The sequence below is a fragment of the Protomyctophum parallelum genome (assembly GCF_964188405.1).
Source record: "Protomyctophum parallelum genome assembly, chromosome: 19".
NCBI lineage: Eukaryota > Metazoa > Chordata > Actinopteri > Myctophiformes > Myctophidae > Protomyctophum > Protomyctophum parallelum.
This window is the reverse complement of record NC_139717.1, coordinates 8,105,483-8,130,507: the sequence shown is the minus strand read 5'-3', so window position 1 is coordinate 8,130,507 and position 25,025 is coordinate 8,105,483. Positions and strand designations below refer to the sequence as shown.

The 25,025-nt window shown below is 42.7% G+C and overlaps 1 protein-coding gene across 1 annotated transcript in view; it reads left to right on the top strand.

Annotated features, from left to right (window-relative positions):
• Positions 1 to 24,767, top strand: part of impg1a (interphotoreceptor matrix proteoglycan 1a) — a gene marked incomplete at its 5' end in the record, with an annotated part of 44,980 nt that extends 20,213 nt beyond the window's left edge. Inside the window, 10 exons of the mRNA XM_083790001.1 lie at positions 3,312 to 3,487; positions 3,578 to 3,627; positions 4,223 to 5,564; positions 7,669 to 7,910; positions 8,403 to 8,662; positions 9,145 to 9,298; positions 13,043 to 13,262; positions 15,889 to 16,102; positions 20,882 to 20,966; positions 24,458 to 24,767. Of these exons, the coding sequence (XP_083646127.1) occupies positions 3,312 to 3,487; positions 3,578 to 3,627; positions 4,223 to 5,564; positions 7,669 to 7,910; positions 8,403 to 8,662; positions 9,145 to 9,298; positions 13,043 to 13,262; positions 15,889 to 16,102; positions 20,882 to 20,921 (2,698 nt within the window). The 3' untranslated portion in view covers positions 20,922 to 20,966; positions 24,458 to 24,767. The remainder of the gene's footprint in view (positions 1 to 3,311; positions 3,488 to 3,577; positions 3,628 to 4,222; positions 5,565 to 7,668; positions 7,911 to 8,402; positions 8,663 to 9,144; positions 9,299 to 13,042; positions 13,263 to 15,888; positions 16,103 to 20,881; positions 20,967 to 24,457) is intronic.
• Positions 24,768 to 25,025: the final 258 nt, after the last annotated feature.

The window sequence follows — 25,025 nt, the reverse complement described above, 5'->3', positions numbered from 1 at the left end:
TCTTCCCCCGTTGTGGCCTAGCTGGCCTTGTCTCGTTACCTTGTCTTCCCCCGTTGTGGCCTAGCTGGCCTTGTCTCGTTACCTTGTCTTCCCTCGTTGTGGCCTAGCTGGCCTTGTCTCGTTACCTTGTCTTCCTCCGTTGTGGCCTAGCTGGCCTTGTCTCGTTACCTTGTCTTCCCCCGTTGTGGCCTAGCTGGCCTTGTCTCGTTACCTTGTCTTCCCCCGTTGTGGCCTAGCTGGCCTTGTCTCGTTACCTTGTCTTCCTCCGTTGTGGCCTAGCTGGCCTTGTCTCATTACCTTGTCTTCCTCCGTTGTGGCCTAGCTGGCCTTGTCTCGTTACCTTGTCTTCCTCCGTTGTGGCCTAGCTGGCCTTGTCTCATTACCTTGTCTTCCCCCGTTGTGGCCTAGCTGGCCTTGTCTCGTTACCTTGTCTTCCTCCGTTGTGGCCTAGCTGGCCTTGTCTCGTTACCCTGTCTTCCTCCGTTGTGGCCTAGCTGGCCTTGTCTCGTTACCCTGTCTTCCTCCGTTGTGGCCTAGCTGGCCTTGTCTCGTTACCTTGTCTTCCTCCGTTGTGGCCTAGCTGGCCTTGTCTCGTTACCTTGTCTTCCTCCGTTGTGGCCTAGCTGGCCTTGTCTCGTTACCTTGTCTTCCTCCGTTGTGGCCTAGCTGGCCTTGTCTCGTTACCTTGTCTTCCTCCGTTGTGGCCTAGCTGGCCTTGTCTCGTTACCTTGTCTTCCTCCGTTGTGGCCTAACTGGCCTTGTCTCGTTACCTTGTCTTCCCCCGTTGTGGCCTAGCTGGCCTTGTCTCGTTACCTTGTCTTCCTCCGTTGTGGCCTAGCTGGCCTTGTCTCGTTACCTTGTCTTCCTCCGTTGTGGCCTAGCTGGCCTTGTCTCGTTACCTTGTCTTCCCCCGTTGTGGCCTAGCTGGCCTTGTCTCATTACCTTGTCTTCCTCCGTTGTGGCCTAGCTGGCCTTGTCTCGTTACCTTGTCTTCCCTCGTTGTGGCCTAGCTGGCCTGCATGCCGCCGCTCTCACCTCTGCCGACATTACTAACCCTAACACTGAATCTAACGGCCACGTAAGTAGCCTAACATCATTTCAGTCTTAACCGGCCACGTAAGTCCCCCAACATCATATCAGTCTTAACAGGCCACATACAGTAAGTCCCCTAACTTCATATCAGGTGGCCACAGGCCACATAAGTCAGTTTCGTTGCTGACAAAACATAGCCTCATGAACAACGCACAGGATGCAGCCTACTGAGATCTTTGTAGGTCAGTAGTAGCCTGGGTAAACCCACTCCCCCTGCTGGACAACATTTCATTCTGCCAGGAGGGGTGAGTCTGGCATAATCGCCTGTGTGGCTGTTTAGCCGTGGGGCGGGAGAGTAGCGTTGACGGACAACCCCTTCAGCCAATCAGCGTATATCAAAACAAGAGGCATCATCTAAACGCGTTCCGTTCCTACTTCCTCATTCCCATGTTTGTTGTTGTGAATGAGTCGAGGAGTTCACACGTCATCAACTGCTCAAATCGTTCCTGATTGGCCAACGTGCGCTGTCAATCACAGAGCCCTGAGCTCGGTCGCGGATTGGCTCGTACCAAAGCTGATACAATCTTAAGGACTTTGTATTACCATTTAGCCAGACTCACCCCTCCTGGCAGAATAAAATGTTGTCCAGCAGGGGGAGTGGGTTTACCCAGGCTAGGTCAGTAGATGGCTACTGACAGCATTCAATGCAGTGATTCAATGTGATTTTGTCCCTTTCAATTCACTGTTAGCATTCGAAGCGGGAGCTAAAGTTATATTTATTAAATTCTACATATTTGTGGGTGGGGTCCTCACACGTACAGTAGGGCAGGCTATACAAGAACACACACACGCACGCACAGTTCCCATCATTATCAGTCAAATCAGAGTCACCGTTGAACAATTTATTCTCCGCCGATGACACTGGCTGCACTGAATATTGATTGTTTTTGATGGAGTCGTTATGATTTTCAGAAATGCATTGGACATCTGTGCTCATGTTGTGCTTGTTCAGTGTGTCCAATACTGCGACACAGTTTATTCATGCTGTGTGTGTGAGTGTGAGTGTGAGTGTGTGTGTGTGTGTGTGTGTGTGTGTGTGTGTGTGTGTGTGTGTGTGTGTGTGTGTGTGTGTGTGTGTGTGTGTGTGTGTGTGTGTGTGTGTGTGTGTGTGTGTGTTCAGCAATCGTGTATTTTTCAACAGCCAATACTACAAATCCATGTTGCCTTTATCACAAGTATAGAAAAGATGTGCTGTATAATACAGAAGGTGTTCTCGCTGACAGTAAACACTGTGGAAATAGTCAATGATCAGCTGTAATGATGACATGTCGGCCAATGCAAACACGCATAAAGATATGTGTTTGTGCTGTCGGCCAATGCAATTTACAGAGACTAAAATATATTTCAGCGCAGCTAAGCTATGCCTTCATCAATCAATACTGTGGAAGGCAGCTTATAGCTGATTGAACTTATTTTTTAATGTCTCAATAAATGATTGCATCTGAGCTACATGTGCACTCCTACTAATATTTCATAGAGTAGCCTACAACACCAACACACAAGTCCACGTCCAATAAATACTTTATGTCTCTGATCTGAATTTTGCATGAGCTTGCTGACCTTATAAACATAAAGCACCCTTGGATTTGTCTTTGTTTATAAGCGTGTCTTAAATTCAAGGTCACTATAGCACATTCAGCATTCACATTGTGGATTTAGGCACGGCCTGATCTGATGCCTTAGTTTCCATAGACTTGTCTTCTGTTGTTTTGGCTTATTGAGTTTGATGTATGGCATTTTTTACATGTAGGCCTACAGTATGACATTGATGTTCACTAAAGGGGTGTTTGGAAGGAAGGAAGGAATGAAGCAAGATTATTGGAAACTTCAACTAAATGGTAAATGGTAAATGGTGCATTTATATAGCGCCTTTATCCAAGGCGCTTTACAGAGATTGTGCATTACATTCACCCATTCACACACACATTCATACACCGATGGCAGCGGAAACCATGCAAGGCACCAACTAGCACATCGGGAGCAATTAGGGGTTCAGTGTCTTGCTCAAGGACACTTCGACAGTAACTCTGGGGGAGCCCGGGTTCGAACTGGCAACATTACGGTTTCCATCCAGGCACTCTACCCCTGAGCCACCGCCGCCCCTTCTCAACTAGTAACACAGACAGATAATACAATCACAATTGCTATTGACTCATTTTCCTCATCACTTGTTTCCAGATATATAATTGCTTTCTGTCATTGTCGTATTCTTCTTTCAGAGCCAGCGGAGGAGTATCAGTGCACTATTCTCTGCTTTTCGAGGTCAGTTCCCCCGGTGATGGAACAGCACCGCTGGACACTTCAACTGAGCCCAGTCTGCAGGAAATCATCACCACGGCTTTACGCGAAGAGGCCTCTCTGCCCATTGATCTAGACTCACTGAATTTTGAACCAGGTATAGGACAGTAATCTTATTATAGTGCCTGTGAAATATCAATGTTGTGAATTATGAATACATATATTTTTTGTTTTCCTTTTTCTACAGAAATAATCATTATTCCAGCTTCATCGTTAATCTCATCGATTTCAGCGGAAGTAAGTGCGAAACAGTCTGACTGAATTGAAAGTTCTACAAAGAAATGTATACTGTATTGTTACTGTATGCATAATAGTGATTAATAGTAATTAATCTACAAATGTACTTTGTATGTAAATTGGATCATGAATAGAATTACTAATAATTTCAGAGAAAAACAATTTACAACAGGGGTGCTGTAAGTTACTTAATCTTATATGTCATAGTACGGTACATAAATGAGAGAATAGCTGTTTATATACCTGTTTATATGCCCTTGAAAAGTACAGATTGAAAATGAACGTTTAACCCCAGAAAGGGACGGACTTTCACCAAAAATAGCCAATCAACAAGCTGACGCATTGTGAGCTTTTAGATACCATAGAGAGATTATGGTGTCGAAAAATAACTCACCAAGTACAGTACAACTGATTTTGCTAGTCTAGAGGGTCTAAGTGGTTCAACTGAAGTAATATAAGTATATATTATTAATAAGTATTCCAGAGGAAGCCTTGGCCTTTGCCACGGCACCCACTTTGAGAAACCCTGTCCTACTTATACCCCCTGCTCTTCAATCATATAGTCATAATCTTATATATCTTTGCTATTTCACAGGCCAGTGAGCCTGAATCACACAACGAGTTTGAAGTTTCCCCCGATGAGCTGGAGGAAGGCAAACTACGCCTGGAGGTTCCACTGACCCCTGTGGAGAAAGAAAATGCTCTTGTGACCCTGCTGGACACCACAACGGAAGAAGAACCTCAGCCTATGCCCGAGGACATGATAGAGACAGTTATCGTCAGTGAGCCCGGACCTTCGACTGACGAGGTGGAGGTTGGAGAGGAAGAGGTGGCAGTCACGTATGTGATTGAGACCATTCATCACGATGATTTTGGCGAGCTCGTCAGAGACTACAACCCGACAATGACCCCTGTGATTCTCGAGCTCGAGACGGACGAAGCCTTATCCCCAGAGGATGAAAGCACCCGTTTAGACACTGCCCCCCCTACCGCCGCCATTCAGTTGCTGCTCACTACAGCTCCAGCTGAAGCAGAAATGCCACTCACAACTCTGTCGGCCATCGCGGGCCAGCCGCCAACTGAACCGATGGCGGGGCTTCGGGACAGAGAGGACCCTCCTGAGGTGGTGGCAGAGGCGGCGGACGTGTCAGTGTCAGAGGGTGAAGAGGTCGTCGAGGAAGAATCAGTTGCGGCACAAGAAGAGGTTGCTTCAGAGGCAGAAGAAAATATTGTGCAACTTCTAGGACCAGAAGAAGGGGAAGTAGAGGTTTCCAAATCAGGGGAGGAAGCTGTCCAAGTTACTGAAGCAGAAGAGGACACATTTGAGGTTTCAGAATCACAAGATGAACCGGTCGCAGAAGTACAGGAAGAAGTAGTTCCAGAATCAGAACCAGAGGAAGAGACTGTCGAAGCTCCAGAGGAAGAGGCAGTTGATGTACCAGAACCCAAGGAAGAGTTAGATGATGTAGTAATAGAGGAAGCATTTAAGGGTTTAGAGTATTCCCCAGCAGTAGAACCAGAAGAAGAGCCAGAACCAGAAGAAGACGTTGTCGTCTTTGAAGCTGAGGAAGATAAGGTAGATGATGTTCCGGACCCAATAGAAGAGGTTCTGGAACCAGAAGAAGAACCGGTAGCGGAGGAAGTAGTTGTTGTAGATCAGGAATTGGAGGTTATTGATGAGCCAGAATTACAGCAGGAGGCTGTTGTGATTCTAGAACCAGAGGCGGAGGCCATTGTTACTGAGCTACCAGCTGAGAGCATTAAAATACTCTATCCCGTGGACACTCTGGAGGACTTTAACCATCCCATTCGAGGTGACGTCTTTAGTTGGGAGGATGTCGACAGTGATGATGTCCAGGATGAGGTGCATGGAGAGGAGACACAGGCCGAAACAAATGGGAATGAGCTTCAAGATGTGGAAGACACTGGGGTAGCAGGTGAGGAACAGATAATAGATTTTTCCACATACTGTATGTATGAAAGTTACTAAAGTTACTAAACATGACAAATTTCCCTTCAATGTTACAGACAATAATTATACAATCTTATTGTATATCATTGATTGATTGATTGATTCTTTATTTAAGGGTCATGCTTCCAAGGAAGCCCAGCCCAGACTTACAGGACACTTTAACATTTAATTTGACATAGACAATGAGCCGACATGATAGTTCACAATCACTGAAACTCCTTCAGTGCCACCTAGTGGTCACCAGTTTAGGCTCTGAGTGCCAGATCTCCCATTATTAAAAAAAAGAGGGCGTTCATTTTTTTTTATACGTCTTTACGGGCATGGCACTCAGTGCATAGTTGATTTAGATACGGGATGACGTCCCTGGCACTTAAACAGTTAAAGGAATAGCCAACTAAAAACTCTCAAGCAGATTCCATAATCATCATACTATCATCATCGTCATCACCATCATCATACTATAATCATCATCATCATCATCATACTATAATTCTAACGATGTCTGAGTGTGTGTCTGTCTGTCTGTGTGTGTGTCTGTGTGTCAGAAACACTGCCGTAACTCCTTATTGCCTGCACCAATCACTCCCACTTTTCACATATGGAGGGCGTAACGAAGCCCTTTTTTCGATTTCACACATTAATGATTATTAATGAATTTATTAGTAAATTACAAACGCACCCGGGCGCAGTACCCCCTACTGCCACAAGGGGGGGGGGGGAATATAATAATAACGGGTAAGGGCTAGTTATAATAATCCAACATAAAATACAACATTGGGCCTGTTGCCTCACATCATAACAGGTGACTGGACATCGGACCAACTTAAAGAGCTGAGATTGTCTCTAGGCTGTGCCGTCTTACTTCACAATTTAATAACCACTCCAACTTAATTTGGGTCACATACTGTAGTGTACATTGCATCCTATTCTCTTCTGGCACCGCTGAGAACCGATCTACCTCAATAGCAAGAGGCAGGATACCAGTTCTCAGTATTGGCTTAGACCATACGTCGTTTGACCATTCATCTTTGTAATTACAAAATATTTTTTTGTTTCAACATATTAATGAAAAGCACATTATGAAAGATAAAAGCTAAATCTGCCTCTCTGAGACTAGAAAGAACTTCCTTTATCCAGAGGCCATTGTGTGCCTTATCTCAGTTGAAGACCTTTTTTTGCTATCCTATACCTTCTGGCAGATTAATCAGACCGTTCCACAAGCGTATATCACTTCTGCCTCTTGCCTAATCTCCATCGGTTCCCAACCCATTGCAAGAGAAGTATAAATGCATGTACCCCAAGGAAACTCCTCATGGCTCTATTCTGGATAGAATCAACTTTTTTGAGATCCTTAAAACCCCAAACACCAACCAGGAGTATAGGACAAACGCATCCATCATAGAGCAGCGAGTATGTGGAATAACCAATATATTGTACATTGTCTATAACTAACTTTCCTTTGAGATACATTGGTGTTTCGTTGTTAGTTGTGGTGTGGTGTGAGGCTGCGTCTGTCTTTTTATTATTTGAAACACCGCACAAACGCAATAACTAGACTCTGTAACTTACTAGACAGCTGTGATATTTCTATACTGTATTTGCTTCATATAAATTGGATCATGTGGATCGTCCACATGGGACCAGCATGGCTCCAATGTGTATCTGGGTCCTCGCGTGGCCATGATCCATGAACGTACGTAGGACTCAAGGTTTCAGCCTTGATCCCCTTTAAAAAAAGATAAGGGTTGATAATATAAAACATATGGAAACAAATGTGTGCACTTCTTTGGCCGACTAGCAGCAGCACCCAAGAAATGTAGCCCTGATAGGCCTTGCGGTTTGTGAAACTATCTCTGGACACACACGTGCACGTGCACACGCACACACCCACACCCACACCCATACAGGCATTCATCCCTGGCAGCATAATGGCTTCTATACCTGGAGAATATAAAGCACTATGAATGCATTATGCATCAGAACCTTGGGGAATGTATTAGGAAATGTCAGGAAATGTTTTCTGGCCGAATACATAACTTCATTCAATCTTTTGATTTTATTTATCACAGATGTTTTGCCAGCGCAGGCGGAGGAAAGCGATTCATCCAGAGAAGATATAGATGTCGGTGGGACAAACGAACCCCTTCCAGACGCCCTGCCCACGCCTCCGGCTGCCGTACAGCAGCCTGCCGTGGTCGTCATAGATGAAGACCTGGAGGAAGTGGAGCGTGTCGACCAAACTCAAGCTACTCAACCGATCCCTGATGACGACGATGACGACGACGATGACGACACTGTTATGACCCTGCAGGTATAGTGTTGACTAGAACTATGACGAACAATGTTCGGTGACTACCTTTTTTCACAGAGGAAAATGAAATAAAAACTAAGCTATTATGACTAAAACTAGGACGAAATGTATTGACAATTTCGTCAACTGACTAAAATGTTATAGGGAGGGTCTAATGGAGAAGAGAACTAAAATACAAGTCATTTTATGCTTGGTTTCATGGTGAAAATAGCCGCTCTACAAGCTTGTAGATCGGCTATTTTCACCATGCAATCGGCTATTTTCACCATGTACATGCAACCAAATGTTAATCAGCCAATTATGACGCCATCAAGGCCTGCCAAAATACAAATTTGTCTACAGAATTAGCTGTAGTTTGAATCGACTAAAATCTTATGATATTTAGTCTATATAGTCTATAACGTGACTAAAACCAAATGGAATTTTAGTCAAAAGACTGACAAAAAAAACTAAATCCAAATTTCCTGTAAAAAAAACAACACTACATTGCAGGACCTCGCGGCCGAGCTCGACCAGCTTGGGGACTGGCTGTCGGCTCTGGGCCAAATGTTCGGGGGGGACATGGAGACATGGGACCAGGACCCCCCCACTCCCGCAGGGGACATGGAGGACCCCCCCACTCCCGCTGAGCCTTCCGTCGAGGGGAGCGGTTATGGTTATGGTTATGGTTATGGTTATCCACCCATGGCCGCCGCCGCCGGCGAGGAGGAAGAAGCCACACTGCGCGGTGTCACAGCCCCGCCTCCACTGAGGTAATAATAATAATAATAAAAAAAATATATATCTTTATTGACCTGAAGGATATTCATCTTCACAGGTCTGTTCGACACCCACAACAAAACAACACATAGTACAGAGAACATTACAACTAATTTAACCCATTCTGACCTGAGATCAGATTCATACGAGGTTTCCACTGGACACACGCTGGTCTGATGAACCCATTCTGACCTGAGATCAGATTCTAAAAAATGTCAGTCGTTCTTCGAGTTTTTCAAAAAATAACAGACCTACAAGCTCTTAGCGCGCCACTCGGTGGCGCGCTATGAGCTTGTAGATCTGCTGACGGATCTGACGGACACACTGCGGACGGAGTGCAAAACATACTCTCTCTCCCGTGCCTTTGGCCTGGTGGAGACACTAATGCTTTTGTCCAATACCAACAGGTACGTGACCACGCCCTCCATGCCTTTGGCCTGGTGGAGACACTAATGCTGTTGTACAATACCAACAGGTACATGACCACGCCCTCCATGACCACGGCCAGCCACGGCGGGGAGCTGGTGGTATTCTTCAGCCTGCGCGTCACCAACATGAAGTTCTCCGAGGACCTCTTCAACAGAAACACTGAGGAGTACAGGTCGCTGGAGAGCTCCTTCATGGAAGTGGTGAGTGCATGACACCTCATCTACACAGGGAAGGGGCGAGCGTTATTATTATATAGTCTTTGCGCAAGCTATTTTTTTTAAATAAGCTTGTCAAAGAGAACATGAAAAGATCAAGATATACATAATGTGTACGTAAGCATAGTCCTGTGTGTGTAAATTATACACGTGTGACAGGATGATCTGAATTATAACTACACCACCTGGGGAGTTGCGCCCCAGGAGATATTTACTAAGATATGATACTGAACACCCGGAGCACTTAAATGACTCCTCCACACAGATTCGTTATACAATATATAGACACATAAGGCAGAAATGTGTGTAACCAAAAGTACAAAAGGCTTTATTCAATTAATCCTTCAGCAAGTATGCAGTTGTTAATAAAATCATCATTAAGACATTTCATTATTCAACTTCAACCATTAAAATAGATACAGTCAACAGGGATAAAATTACAGGAGACTATAAAGTGCATAAGTACAGAGATCTCAAATATAGGCCAGTGCTTCACACTAGAAGGTATAGGGCGGCTATTTAAAATGACAGTATCCTTTCTTTAAAGCAGACGGGTTGTTGCCTACGGCCCAGTTGCATCCAAGTTACCATAATATAGAATACAGCACATATATAATGCATATAAGGCAATAGAACATAGAATACAATAATGTAAAGAATGAGCCGAATTGAGGAAATCAAATAACAGAGGGTTACAAACAATAAACCAAGCCCTCACTCAGGCGACAAGCAACCCAGGGAGAGTGTGGTTACTCTCTCACACGGCGATCATAAGTGGGAGTGTGTGAACGTAAGCCAAGGCACGTCAGGCAGTATAATACGGGAGATTATGTTCTGTCCCGAGTGTAAACCCCAGCAAAGCAGCAGGTGTGGCGTTACAGTTCGCTGAGGCTAGGACAGAGAGGCACAATGAAACATACCGGCTTTAAAGGACAACTTTAGTTTTTTTCAACCAAGGTTCTTGTTTTAGGTTGTTATTAGACAAACTAAAAGGTGAGTGTTAATTTTCTTTCATTTGCTGCTTTCTTTCGTTTTAGGGATTTTAGCAGTTTTTGACAGGGGGGCGGGGGCATTCGAGCATGGGGCTAAATATGTATTTTTTTACAAATTGTTATGGCGATTTATAATTTTATTATTTACTATAGTCCTACTAGACCCCAAGAAATTACATCTGGCCACAAAAGATCACAGGATCTATTGAATGTGACAAACTGACATATTGAGCCTATACACACAGTATAAGCCTTCCCCCAGTAGGCTACCTTCACATTCAGTAGATCCTGTGATCTTCTGTGGCCAGATGTAATTTCCTGAAGTTTATTAGGACTATAGTAAACCATAAAAAAAGAAATCACCATAAAATTGTGTAAAAAATACATATTTAGCCCCATGCTCGAATGCCCCCACCCCCCTGTCAAAAACAGCTAAAATCCCTAAAACGAAAGAAAGCAGCAAATGAAAAAAGATTAACACTCATATTTTACTTTCTCTAATAAGAAACTAAAAACTGAACCTTGGTTGAAAAAAACTAAAGTTGTCCTTTAATGAGGCCAACGCATACGTCATTGTGCTCACTGCGGCGGTGGCCAGGTAAGAGGACAACTGGGTGGCGTGGTAAGGTGTCACCGCACGCCGACACCGGGCTCCAAAAGGAGGGAGTAGGAAGAGTCAGTAGCCCCGAGGCTAAAGAGACAAGAGTCTGTCAAGTTCAAGAACAACCAACAATAAATGCAGCTGATCGTTTTAAACAGCAAGAGGAGGAACGTACCTGCACGTACCTGCACCGCTGTGCACATCAACAACAAGCTGTCACCCGATGGGGCAGCTTAGTTTAGATTAGCTTAGTTCCCAGCCGTGAAGTGTGGCGTGGCACCCACACACAGAGCTGAAGAGAGACAGACAGCTGACGCATACAGAAGACAACAACAACAGCCTTATAACGCTACACCATGCCACTAATCAAACCACTAATCAGTGGGCGGAGGGTGGCTGTGACACAAATCCATCCACCAACCGGGGTGGGAGATGGGCCGTGTCATCGCACGTCCATCCTGCCACACACGCAGCGTAAGTCCAGCAGATACACCAGGCCTATAGACCGATTCACAGAGGATTTCCTGGGTGCGGCCATTACTGAGGTGTACCATTAAGCGCAACAGCACTGATTAGCCACACCTGGCCTACGGAGCACCTGCTCCATGGATTACACCTCAGTAATGGCCGCGCCCAAGGCACCCCTCTGTGAATCGGTCTATAGAGCACCGAAGTCTGACGTCAATATCGGTAGAGGGCGCAAATCCACAGGTTCATGTACTTTTTATTTGCATTGTAATCCCCATAGGGAGATTTTAGATCGCCCGATCATATAATAACTGTGTTTGAAAAATAAACAAAATCCAGGCTCATTCATTCATTCTTCCGGGTCAAAACGCCACTGAGCAACTTCCATTGAAGTGAATAGCGTTATTATTTTTAATGCTGGATTAATGATACTTAATCAAATCTCGTAATCTCGTTTTGGTACAGGTGGATACAATAGCTATTCACGATTATCTCGTTTTGGCTCAGATTGGGTTAATTTTAATTTGGCACTATGAAATTTCTATCTACACCCATCCATCGAGATGTGATGTTTCCTTTTCTGAATGATGAACCAGGTGTCTCAATTTTAGTCATGTCATCATGGGCTGACATTTCCCAAAATGTAAAAAGTAAAAGTAATCTTCAAAAATAGGTCTTGAATGGCCTCTTTCTTTGCCATATGCTCTAGTTTTCACTGTAATGATTTACAGTGACAAGTTTAATGTTAGGCTGGGGAGATATATTTGTCATTGTATTACCAAGTAGCAATTCAGTAAGGGCATATATGAGCTGAGGAAAACAAGACATTTTAATGTTTACAAAAGTAGGTTGTTCAGTAAAAGTAGCAGGAGGTCGATGGTGGTGGTGGAAAAAGTACTCAAATTAGTTTTGGTCTGTCTGTTAGGTAGCCTGGCTCCAGCCCCCGTATCACTAGCAGGTCACTAGCCTCACATTCAGGGCCAGCTGGTGGCGCTGTAGAAGGCCCCTTGGTTGAAAATCGAAGTGGCATGTACTGTATCACCCCAGAGGTGACCGTGAAAAACATAGCAATTATCACATACAAAGCCCATATTAATCATTGTGTTCTGGAATTTGTGAGCGGTTTCTTTATCGCATTGATGACAGCCACAACAATAATGAGCTCTTTCAAGGCCGTACATTGTAATGCTATTGATGTTTGTGCGCATGCACTCTATTGCATTGTGGGTTTGAGCTGACATGCCCTTTTCCCTTTTTTATCAATCAATCAAGTCACCTTAATACAAGTGACAGATGCAAAAAGTATATATTTCAATTATAGATATTTTTAGGGGAATGTCATGTGGTCTACCTGTATAGGCTACAGTCTTTGCAATCTACATTTTCAGCTATTTTCACGACTTAACTATTATTTTTATTTATGGAATTTCTTAGATTTGTGTGTTAAAATTTATAACGTTACTTTTGAAAACAATATATTGTAGGACAATAAATAAGTGTAGGAAAATACAATTGGGATTTTTACTCAAGTCGTGAGAATTGGTCCGTCGTGAGTGACCCACAAATTGGTCCCGACCCACTGAAATTATATGGAACTTATTATGGAACTTATTATGAAACTTATTATGCCAAAATGCCAAAAAAAAAAAAACCCTATTTTGTATTTAGCTGCTGCCATACCTTCAGTCCAACCTGACGGGCTTCAGGAAGCTGGAGATCCTGAACTTCCGGGAGGGCAGCGTGGTGGTGAACAGCAAGATGCAGTTTGCCAGCTCCGTTCCGTACAACGTCACGCAGGCTGTCCACTGTGTGCTGGAGAGGTTCTGCAGCGACGCAGCCCAGCGCCTGCACATCCACATAGACACGCGCTCACTGGATGTAGAGCCAGGTATGTTCACTGACGCACACACGCACACGCACACGCACACGCACACACACACACACACACTTACAGTACATATACCAGGGGTGGGCAACTGGCGGCCCGGGGGCCACATGCGGCCCCCACCTTCACTTAATGTGGCCCTCAGGTTAATGTCAGAATACTGATTATAATATTGGTTTCAGCTGTTTACAATTCCACAACATGCAAACATGACCTGCTTTAATTACTTCAGTCTAAATTAGTAGCTCAGTGCTCAACACACACGTATAATTAAAGGCATTTGAAATTACATAAAAATGAAAATTTTCAGGATTCCAATTTGAATATAGCAAAAATATCTACAAGCTCAAAACGTGTCGCAGCGCGACGCGTTTTGAGCTTGTAGATCGGCTATTTTTGCTACGACAGTAATATATGGCCCTAGGGAGTGAGTGTGGAAATATAGTTGCCCTCTCCATCGTCAAAGTTGCCCACCCCTGACATATACTCTCTTCATCTACAAGCACATCACACTAGCGTGATGCGTTGTGTGCTGCAATGTTTTTTGGTGTACAACACCAGCGTGCATATAGGTGTAAATGGTAAATGGTAAATGGTGCATTTATATAGCGCCTTTATCCAAGGCGCTTTACAGAGATTGTGCATTACATTCACCCATTCACACACACATTCATACACCGATGGCAGCGGAAACCATGCAAGGCACCAACTAGCACATCGGGAGCAATTAGGGGTTCAGTGTCTTGCTCAAGGACACTTCGACAGTAACTCTGGGGGAGCCTGGGTTCGAACTGGCAACCTTACGGTTACCATCCAGGCACTCTGAGCCACCGCCGCCCGTAAATCAGGCATAACTCGAATCTCTCATCCCAAACCCTAACCTCTAAATGTCTATTCCTAAACACTAACCGGAATCCTTTTCTAATTGGAAACATAATTGTTGTTGCTGTCCGGAAGAAAGTAGGTTTTAGATGTATTTTTAAATCAGTGTTATTGAACTCCCTTTACATCTGTGTGACTTTGATTCAATATGTTTTTAACCAACAAAGTATTAAGAAGTGATTCGACTCCACTTGAGCTGGATGTTGTAGTTAGGTTGCTTCTTCCAGACAGCAGAGATTTTTTATAAAAAATAATCTTGTGAGGACCAAGAAAATGGTAATCGCAATGTCTATTTCTCATATATTCTACTATATTTGTGCTCTTCATAAGTATAACATGCACGCACGCTGACAGATAAGTAGCCTAGATGATTGACCTGGCATCCCCTAAATTACACATCCAGTGTGAATGTGTGGAAAGCACAGAGTCATTTCCCAAGATGAGCATAGATAACGTTTAGTCTGAGAAAGGCAGCCCTGCTGGCCACCAGAGCTCATCATTTCGATGCGGACTGGAGATCCAGTGGCTCATTAAAAGCAGGCACATCTCACACAGCCTCCTGCGAGAACGGAGGGGCGAGCCAAAGGAAGGGGATGGGAGGTGCTCTCTGAATACTAATGTGCGCTCACAGGAGGCAAACATCTTCTAGGAACCGTCCAGCACGTCTTTCCCTGTGTTAAATGTAAGACATTAATGTTTCGAGAGCTTCGAAGAGTTTCGTATCACTAACTTCTACCATGTCAGCGTGGCACATTTTATATATCAGCAGTCCATAAGCCGGAAGTTGTAGAATCAAAACTCTCTCAATCTCAAAGTCTCAAAATAAAAAACTAAAATAACTACAGTATCAAACAAAAAATGCCAACAAGAAAAACTTTTAACCTTGGCCAAAACAAAGATTTGACTCGACTTGATAAAAACAGCTGCCAAAATTTTTTATTATTATTCCGTAAATAAAAAATGTGTTGGCTGCCTCCATGCTTCTCGCCTTATAAATACCATAGCCTTATAGTGTTTATAAGGCTAGGAGTAGAACATTATTTAATAAAGATTTGACCGGACCAAGATTGAAAAACCAGCAACCTTCAGCTAGTGAAGCCTAACCTTTACCCAACCATCTGTTGGAATAATTATTATGTTTACTCTGCAGAGAGATGTTTTGTTTTAGCCTTTAGTGTTGCGTGAGGACGTCACTCGTTCACTCATTTGTGGCAGTGCTTAACCCCTAACTGTGTATCCTCTCCCATCAGGCTTGCACACCTGCAGCAGATGATAAATCGTCCATTATTTCTTCCCATAGAGATTTACAAAAATATTTATATAAATTATTTTAAAGCCTAGAATCTAGCCATCCAGGATCCTGGCGAATCATGATCAATAAAACCTTATATTTCAATTTAAAAACGTAAAATCTATATTGTATACAATATAAAAAAAATATGTCCAAGAGCTTCTGTCTGTCTGTTGGATATAAAATACCTCAGCCTGCCATGAACGATTTTCAAGTTAACTCATTTAGGATTGAGGCCTTCTAAGTACATTTAGATACCAATACTTTAGTACTTTTAGTCAAGTACATTTTGATTACCGTACGTGTAGGCCTACTTGTAATGGAGTAGTTCTGCATTGCAGTATTGATACTTTTACTCAAGTAAAAGATTGGAGCACTTTTTCCACCAGTGATCAAATGGATTATTAACTGTCGCGCCCCTCCCCTCTCCTCTCTCTCCCCCCCTGTGCCTCCCAGCGGACCAGGCGGACCCGTGCCGGTTCCTGGCGTGCAGTGAGGTGTCCCAGTGTTTGGTGAACGGATGGACCAAAGAGGCAGAGTGTGTGTGTGACCCGGGCTATGCGTCTGTGGACGGCCAGCCCTGTCAGAGCCTCTGTGTCCTGCAGCCAGACTACTGCAACGACACAGGTGGAAGCTGCCAGCTCGTCCCGGGACACGGAGCCGTGTGCAGGTATGTATGGTGGTGGTAAAATCTATGTTTATATATAGTGTTACAGACTGTAACACAGTAAGAGCGAGAAACCAGTAAAAGTGAGAAAGACGGAACAGGGGGCACCCGGGTACCTTTGAGGCTTTACGTCCCAAATAGATAATTTTAAAATCCCTGGGACGTCGGGACCCCCTTAGTCTGGAGCCCTGAGTTGAATGTAGCTTGTTTTCACCAAAAACGTTGTCTGGGAACAGAAAGCAGAGAACAATGTATTTTTTTATAAATCCTATAACATCCTATAACATTAGACTAAACATGTTATTTCCGGGTGTGTGCTCTTCTTCGGAAGTCCTAGCATCACACACAGGTTGGTTAGTTTAAATGTATCGTTACACCCCTATAGTTCAGAGGTCAGCTAAAGGCGTACCGAAGCCAACAGAAAAGGTTTTCAACCAGTGGTCCGGGGACCACCAGTGCTCCCTGAGGGGGTTTCCAGGTGGAGAAAATCGAATACAACGACAACATATGAATTGGGTTGAGAACCATTTGAGAAGCATTGCTCTAATCTAATGCATTCCACCAGAGATGTGCAGCACAGGATCCTTTCAGTCATAATTAGTAGCACGATGAATTCCTTTTCTGCCCCAAAATTGACAGTGGTGGATTTCCTCTGTCATCTTGCACCACGAAGCCAGACTTTAAATGTAACTCTGCCCAGCAAGCCGAATGAAGTCATGATGACGTTATGATCCTGTAACATTCAGGACTAGGCCAGATCACATTCACAGCCCACATGGGGATGATCTTTACGTCATTTTCAGCACGTCTTCACCACTTGAAATAATAATAATATAGCTTATTCTGAGCCAGATCTGACTATAGTTATGATATGACGTAAGTTGATCTGGCCTCGATGGAACTCTCCAGGGTTCGTCTGTCTCAGTGGGCAGATCTTATGTTGGTTGAAATCAGGTGATATTCTGGGACAGATTTGACTAGTCTTGGTTTGACTTGATCTGGCCCCTCTTTTAGGTTTTATGACCTCAATTACACCCAAAAAACCTGAACTTTGAACATTCAGTGGATTTTCTGTGGTCTGAAGTTTTCTTTGGGGTTTGGAAGCCTTTTGAGCTACAATGAAAACAGGCAACACAGTGAAAACAGTGACATCTGCTGGCAAATCCCATTGACATATATGGGATTTGCAGGATCTTACATCACAAACTGCCGGCAAATCAGAGCACCTGTTTGAGCCAGAAAACCCCAGATCACAGAAAATCTACTGAATGTTAAAAGTTCATGTTTTTTGGGTGCAATTGAGATTAGAAAACCTAAAAAAAATAAGAACAATTCCAAAACCTTTTTTTTAATGTCACAATCCCTTTAAAAAAAAGAAAAGAAAAGGTGTGGGTTGGGGAATAAGAAAGGCCTGCTAGAAAGACAAATAGTTTGTTTTGTTTTGATTTGTCTTACTAATGCATACTTCACTGGTTGCCGTGGCCTCATTCTGTCCCCCTGTGAAGAGAAATTGCATATTTCAAAGCCACTTACGTCTTTTCACACCTCATTTAAACCATTTCATGTCAAGAACGCACAAATTAATATTTAATCATTTGCGAACCCCAAACAGAAAATATAGTGCCAGGGACCCACCCCTTACAAGATTTTTGTTGTTAAAATGTTTAGTTTATTTATTTATTTTAATATTCCAAATTGTTCAATCTCTTCAGGACCATTACTGTATTTGTGTAATAGCTCACAAATAGCTCACCTATTTTTCTAAATCACCCATTTTAAAATATCCGATGTACATTAAGTGGTTCATCCGATTTGTAGGTAGGCTAATACTTTTGCCCCTGCGCCCACACTTTGAGAACCACTGCTCTAGAGACACAGAGACTAGGACGTATACTGTAACAGCACGCCCATATTGTATCTGTTGATTGATTGTTAGTTGTGTTAAATGACGTGTTTATTATTATTATTATTATTACACACATGTGTCTGTTTCCTACACAGCCCTCTTAGAGGTGAGGGGCAGCAAAAAATGATCTCACTTCGCAAGAAACACACAAACATGCCAGACAGATCTGCTACTCTCATTAACAACAAACCTCTTTGGCCTAATCCTGCCCCCCTCCCCCCATGAGACACAACCAGAAGAGCACAGCCAGTAAACAAACAAAACACACCCCAGCATCACCCAGCAAACAGCATGCTTCTGAAGGGAACCCACGAGATGTGTGTGATCAATCTTGGCCCTTTAATCTCTGCCTGGAACTTGGCGGAGTTGACCGCCGCATCTGAAAAGGGCAACAAATACCATTTCAGTGCCAGGTAGTCTCGCAAGCCAGACAACTATTCCAAAATCTCTTAATGCTGTATAATTGTAATTATACTCTTCTAGACTAGAGCAGGATTTCTCAAAGTGGGTGCCTTGACGCAAATCTAGGTGTGCCTCTGAATAGTTTCGGAATTGATCAATGTCACTTGCACTTTACTTCTTTTTCAGTCGACAGCACACCAAGTCTTGTAGATATGCTATTTTTGGTGAATGTTCCCCCCATAAAAGTTAGTTTCAATTTATCCTAATGGAACCAGGTATTCTCTCTAACCCTAACCCTAACGATATTTTTGCGATATTCAAAATATGCTTACCGGTAGTTAAAACATAAAATACCATACTTTGTATAATTCCTCCTCTTCTTCAGTCTTCAGTTCCAAATTTGCATTTCCACTTTGTTTACAATGTCCACCATTGTTGATTTTCCAAGCTGGCATGGAATGGAAACAAGCCTGGTTTTTATCTAGTATCAGTATTATAATGACTCAAATATTAAATAATCTGCATAATAAGCACCCCCACCACCTCAGGACATTGTGGTACTGCAGCTAAAACTGCTTTCAATGTCCAGAAAGAAGGACTCGTTATATCAGTGTGGTGATTGAGGCTCAAACCATTAGAAATAACTTTGAGGGACATAGACAATATGATATTAAATATTAAAAGCAGTTTTAAAATGCATGTTATTTGCACTTTAAAGCTCTGCATTCTGATCATTGCTATATGGAGTGTTTGTTCAGTCAACAGGGGTCTCCCTGTCTCTCCAGCTTCAATAAACAGAAAATAGTGTCGTTGCCAATTTCCTCCAGTCAGGAAAGATCACTCGGCATACATTTTATAGTGTTTGATGTGTCTGCTCATTTCTTTGTGTCATCTGCAATTTCACTTGTTTATCCTGCATGAGTTATCTCTCCAGATATATTGGAAGAAATTGCCATCTGAAATTCTGAAAATGTTAAATAAAGAGTTGGAGAGACAGGAGGAAAACACCCGTGACTGAACAAACTTTTCAGTATTTTCAGAGTTTCAGTATTTTACTGTGTACAGTTTCAGTATTTTACTGTGTACAGAGTTTCAGTATTTTACTGTGTACAGTTTCAGTATTTTACTGTGTACAGAGTTTCAGTATTTTACTGTGTACAGTTTCAGTATTTTACTGTGTACAGAGTTTCAGTATTTTACTGTGTACAGTTTCAGTATTTTACTGTGTACAGAGTTTCAGTATTTTACTGTGTACAGAGTTTCAGTATTTTACTGTGTACAGTTTCAGTATTTTACTGCGTACAGAGTTTCAGTATTTTACTGCGTACAGTGTTTCAGTATTTTACTGTGTACAGTTTCAGTATTTTACTGTGTACAGTTTCAGTATTTTACTGCGTACAGAGTTTCAGTATTTTACTGCGTACAGTTTCAGTATTTTACTGTGTACAGTTTCAGTATTTTACTGTGTACAGTTTCAGTATTTTACTGTGTACAGAGTTTCAGTATTTTACTGTGTACAGTTTCAGTATTTTACTGTGTACAGAGTTTCAGTATTTTACTGTGTACAGTTTCAGTATTTTACTGTGTACAGAGTTTCAGTATTTTACTGTGTACAGAGTTTCAGTATTTTACTGTGTACATAGTTTCAGTATTTTACTGTGTACAGTTTCAGTATTTTACTGTGTACAGAGTTTCAGTATTTTACTGTGTACAGAGTTTCAGTATTTTACTGTGTACAGTTTCAGTATTTTACTGTGTACAGTTTCAGTATTTTACTGTGTACAGAGTTTCAGTATTTTACTGCATACAGAGTTTCAGTATTTTACTGTGTACAGTTTCAGTATTTTACGGCATACAGATTTTCTGTATGAAATCGTTTTATACAGAAAATCCTGCACATTGTGCAGTCTCTTCTGCAGTGGTGGAAAATAATTACTCTCTTTTTACTAAGTAAAAGTATCAATACTGCAATGTACACGTCTGGAATTCAAAATGTACTTGATTAAAAGTACAAAGGTATTGGCATCAAAATGTACTTAAAGTACCAAAAGTATAAAGTAAAAGTATTCATTATGCAGAATGTCCCATTTCAAGTTTTCTCTTCTGGGACAAAATTACTGAGAGTTTAATCTTTATTTTTACTTTGCAGTCTTGGTTTTCTCTTTCAATAAACTTCAGACGTACGGTGTTTGCAATGTTTTGTTTCAAATACACACTCAGTGTCCCTCTTTTATGGAACCAAATTAAGCCAGCTACAGTATTACCTTCAAAATCCACCAAGATAAACTATTCATACAGATTCCAGCGTGGATACCGGTAGTTTCTATTTCAGTGTATAGTTGCTCTCCATTTCCATCCTGTTCACGTTTCAGTTTTTATAGAAACAAAGATGGGAGCCAGGGAGGTGTTACCTTTCACGTTTTGCCTTGATCGGAGTTCCAGTAATTGTAAACTTTGTTGTTTATCTATTCAAGGTACAAAGACGGCTCCATCCGCTCAGGACCAGTCAGTTAGGAGAGGCTACTTGGGATCGGATGGCGCCAGTGAATATTACACGAGGTAAGAACTTGTGTGACCTGGGCACTAAAAGTGGGAGTCAACCACGTAGGCTCCAAATGATGTGACGTCAGGGCTCTGAACGGTGTGCACCTAAGGGGCCGGTGAGGCACTCCAACGTTGAAGCGCTGGGCCCTAGTGGTAAGAGGAAGGACTGGGGGAGACCGGGGGTGACGGACAGATCGGTGAACCAATCAGGGTGTGCGCAAATGTGAGCCGCGACCCTCCCATCTATGTCAGAAGGGTCTAGCGTTAGCTCAGGCTATGTAGCTCTAGCCAAACCTTCCACATTTAACCACATAACATAATAAACTGTAGGCTACTTTGACCACTTTTTCTGTCTTCACCCAAATCTCTTCGTCAAAAAATAGACAATCTACAAGCTTGTACACAAGCGCGCACGGCTACATGTCAGAGCGTTCGACAGCAGACAACGATTTGGACTGTGTGAACGGACGTGCTTTATCTCTCGGCCCACTGAACACTCAGCCTGTTTTCTCAGTGCCGCAGGCCGCTAACCTTGCATGGCCCCCATGCTACAGTATATTTATTTAGCCTTAAGGTACTACTCCTTCTGAAGAAGAGATTAAGTTGAATTAAATTCAAAACCAGTTGTCTTTGTCTTGTCATATTGATTCTTTTGTCACCCTTAGTGCTAATCTTTTCCTGCATGTTGTATTATTTTGCAACTAATTAACTAAACTTCAGACAGTATGGATTTGTTTTACACGCCACTATTGGGTGGAAACTTGGTATGTCCAAAATCATTCCTTCAGAATAAAACCCAGACAAACCTAAAACTTTCACAAAGAATAAAATAAAATACTCAAATAGCAGATCTACAAGATCACAACGCTCTCTGTACTTTTGTGTGACACTAGTGACAAAGTAGGACATTAATTTAAGAAAAAAAATATATAAAAAAATAGAGCATAGCAGAGGATGTGGTTTTCTGGACCCACTGAAAAAGAGATTTACACAAATTATATCAATTATTTTAAGCCTAGAATCAAGCCATCCAGGATCCTGGTAGCCTCGATACCCAGGCTTTCATTTCGTCTGTGCGAAAGATGAAAGCCTGGAAAAAGCCGTGGGCTGAACCAGTCTAAAAGTGGGAGTCAACCCTTCCGGGTGGGCGTCGCTCTAAATGATGTGACGTAGCGCTGCACTAGGGAAGAGAGGAGGGGCCGGGGGTGACGGACAGATCGATGAGATCCAATCAGGGTGCGCGCTTTTCTGAGGCGCGACCCTCCCATCTAGGCCAGAAATGTCTCTGCTTAGGTCCGGCTAGGATCCTGGTGAATCATGGCCAAAACACCTTTGATTATGTGAAGAAAGAAAAATGAAAAACGCTAAACAAAGGGTATTTATTAAAAGTATAGTATATCATATAATTATTCTTCAAACATTTTTCCACAGAATCAAAGGTTTTATGGGCATGATTCACCCGGATCCTGGATGGCTTGATTCTAAGCTTAAAATATGTTTTTTAATATTTTGTGTAAATCTCTATCGAACTTTCAGTGGGTCCAGAATAACACACCTACTGCTATGCTCTATAACCTAAAAAAGAAAAGTAGTAACATGGAGATTCAGGGTTTCTGCCCGACAGCAACGGAATGCTCCGCAGATCAGATCTGGCCTGCACATACTGTATATCTGACTCAGATCATGCACTGCAACTAATCTCTAACAAATTGTGAACTGAGGCACATTTCCATGGTTCTGTTCCTGCTGTCTGCAGAGAGTTGCCCTGCAGTTTTAGCAATGAATAGATTAAAATGTTCAAAGAGAGGAATCTGGATCTCTGAATCTGTGGAAGGTGCTTTGAAGTTAGTAGTACATCTGATACCACATTTAAAAAACAAAGTAGCTTCGACCAACTTTGATGTTAAGAGGTGGACGACTTTGGCATCAGAATAAGAGTTCCCGGAGCAAGTGACGAGACAACTGAAACAAGTTCTTCTTTTATATTTTTATAGAGGGACAGACAGTAAGTAGGCTGACAGGAAATGGGGGAGAGAGATGGGGGGTGACATGCAGTAAAGGCCGTCGGGATCGGGAGTCGAGCCTACAGCACACTACCAGACTTGGACTACCGGCCAAGGTGCCTGGACCGCTGAGCCACGGCCCAGGCCAACAAGTTCTAACCTTAATAGAGGCTATGCACGTGACATCATCATTCCCGGAAATTATGCGGGAACGTCTACTGAGTGGCAAAAAATTACTTTCTGGCCATGACAAATACATCCAAACAGAAAAGTCATATCTGATTGCATTAAAGGATGTTAAACAACGTTAAACCCACGTTGCCACTCACTTTATGCATGCACATACCCTCTGTAGGAAAACGATAGATTGTCTTTAGGTCACTGAGAACATGATGTAAATTGTAAGGTCTGCATTAAAGGACCACTTCATACATTTTCAAACTATCTTCGTATTTATCGGTCCTCATTAAAGGGCCACTTCACCCCTTTTACAACCAGATCCTATGTTAATGATGTTTATAGGACACAATACACACTTTCCTGGGGTTTCCTGGGATTGTGTTATGTGTTTTAGATATTTTAGTCATGACGCCATGTTCATGACCAAAATGTGTCATGAAAATGTGTGATATGCACTTCCTTCCTGGACACAAGGGGGGGCATTATGGTCGCTGTAGGAATTCAGTAATCCAGTCAAACCCTAGTCAAACACACAGACTTCATTATTTCTCTGGCCATAGGGTGCACATTTCATATGGTGCTACTGCAATCTACTACAAATACTATTAACAAGGAGTGACTGCAGTTTCTTCCAGCGGTGAAATGTCCCTTTAACGCCTGCTCATTGTAAGTTGGCACCATTTCTGTCTACTGGCTCTGTGTCTCTGAGGAGGGCTGTGGACACAGAAACTTGCCTACCAGTGACATCAATCCCCATTGACGATGCCATTGGTCCGGAGGGTTTCTGAACTGTCCAATGTCCAAAGAGCTGCAGTGTGAGTAGACGAGATGGAAATGGTGCCATATTCTAAACAAAATGAATGATCCCGGCGGTTTGATATGAAGAATCAAGAATGATGATGTCAGGACTTCGGTACTCTATGGTGGGGGTCCCTGGCACAAAATAATTTCCAGATGGGGGTCAGCGGCTCATTTTTGTGTACTGTGTACTACTAATCTCGTAAATCCAAAACTGTCAGGAGTCTAATCTAAAAGTCAGTGGCGTGCACAGATTCTAATATTATTTAGGCCCCAAAATCTATAAATCTCACTAAGGCAACGGGCCGGTTCCACGCGCTGCACAAAGTGTCCGCATGTCCACTGCTATAAGTAGCAGATCTACAAGCTCAAAATGTGTTGGGCCGCTGCCACTTTTATAGGATGCTGTAGTTAGTAGGGTAGTAATTAAAAAATCTAAACACACACACACAAATAATTTACATTTGTAGATACGTGGTTTCTGCCTGTCAACAGCGACATTTATTGTTTTCTTTATCCCTCCAGGAATTAAGTGGATTAACACCAGCCGGGGAGCAGCTGACCTCGTCAAGTCTCTGCCGCTGCTGATGACACAACAACAACACCTGGTGACAGGCCGCAAGCTGCCTGCCTGCCGACTAACTGACTGACGTACAAACAGGAGAATACACTTTAAATAATAAACCAGTCTCCAAACCTCTGAACTTCACAGGGGAAGGGACTGCTAGCTGTCTCCTTTCCGGGAGGGCAAAAAAACAAGACATTTTAGAAGAAAAAAAAGAGAGAAAAAATGACAGACATTCTCTGTTGTTTTCATTGTCACAACAACAATGCAGAAGAGGCTGCAAAGATTGTGCAGCATGTGGTTTGTTGATGTTGTTTATTTTCTACTGTACTTTGCTGATTCAGTTACAGTATGTGTTTCCCCTCTAGAGAACAGGTTGCTTTGTGTTATTATATGGGCTGCATTTTAGGGTTGACTGCTCCGGGGCATTTCGTCAAATAGGCTTTTTACTGTACTTTACAAGGAGCTTTGTAAAGATATAAATAAATAAAGATTTAACACACCTTTAAACACCTATACTTAGCCCAT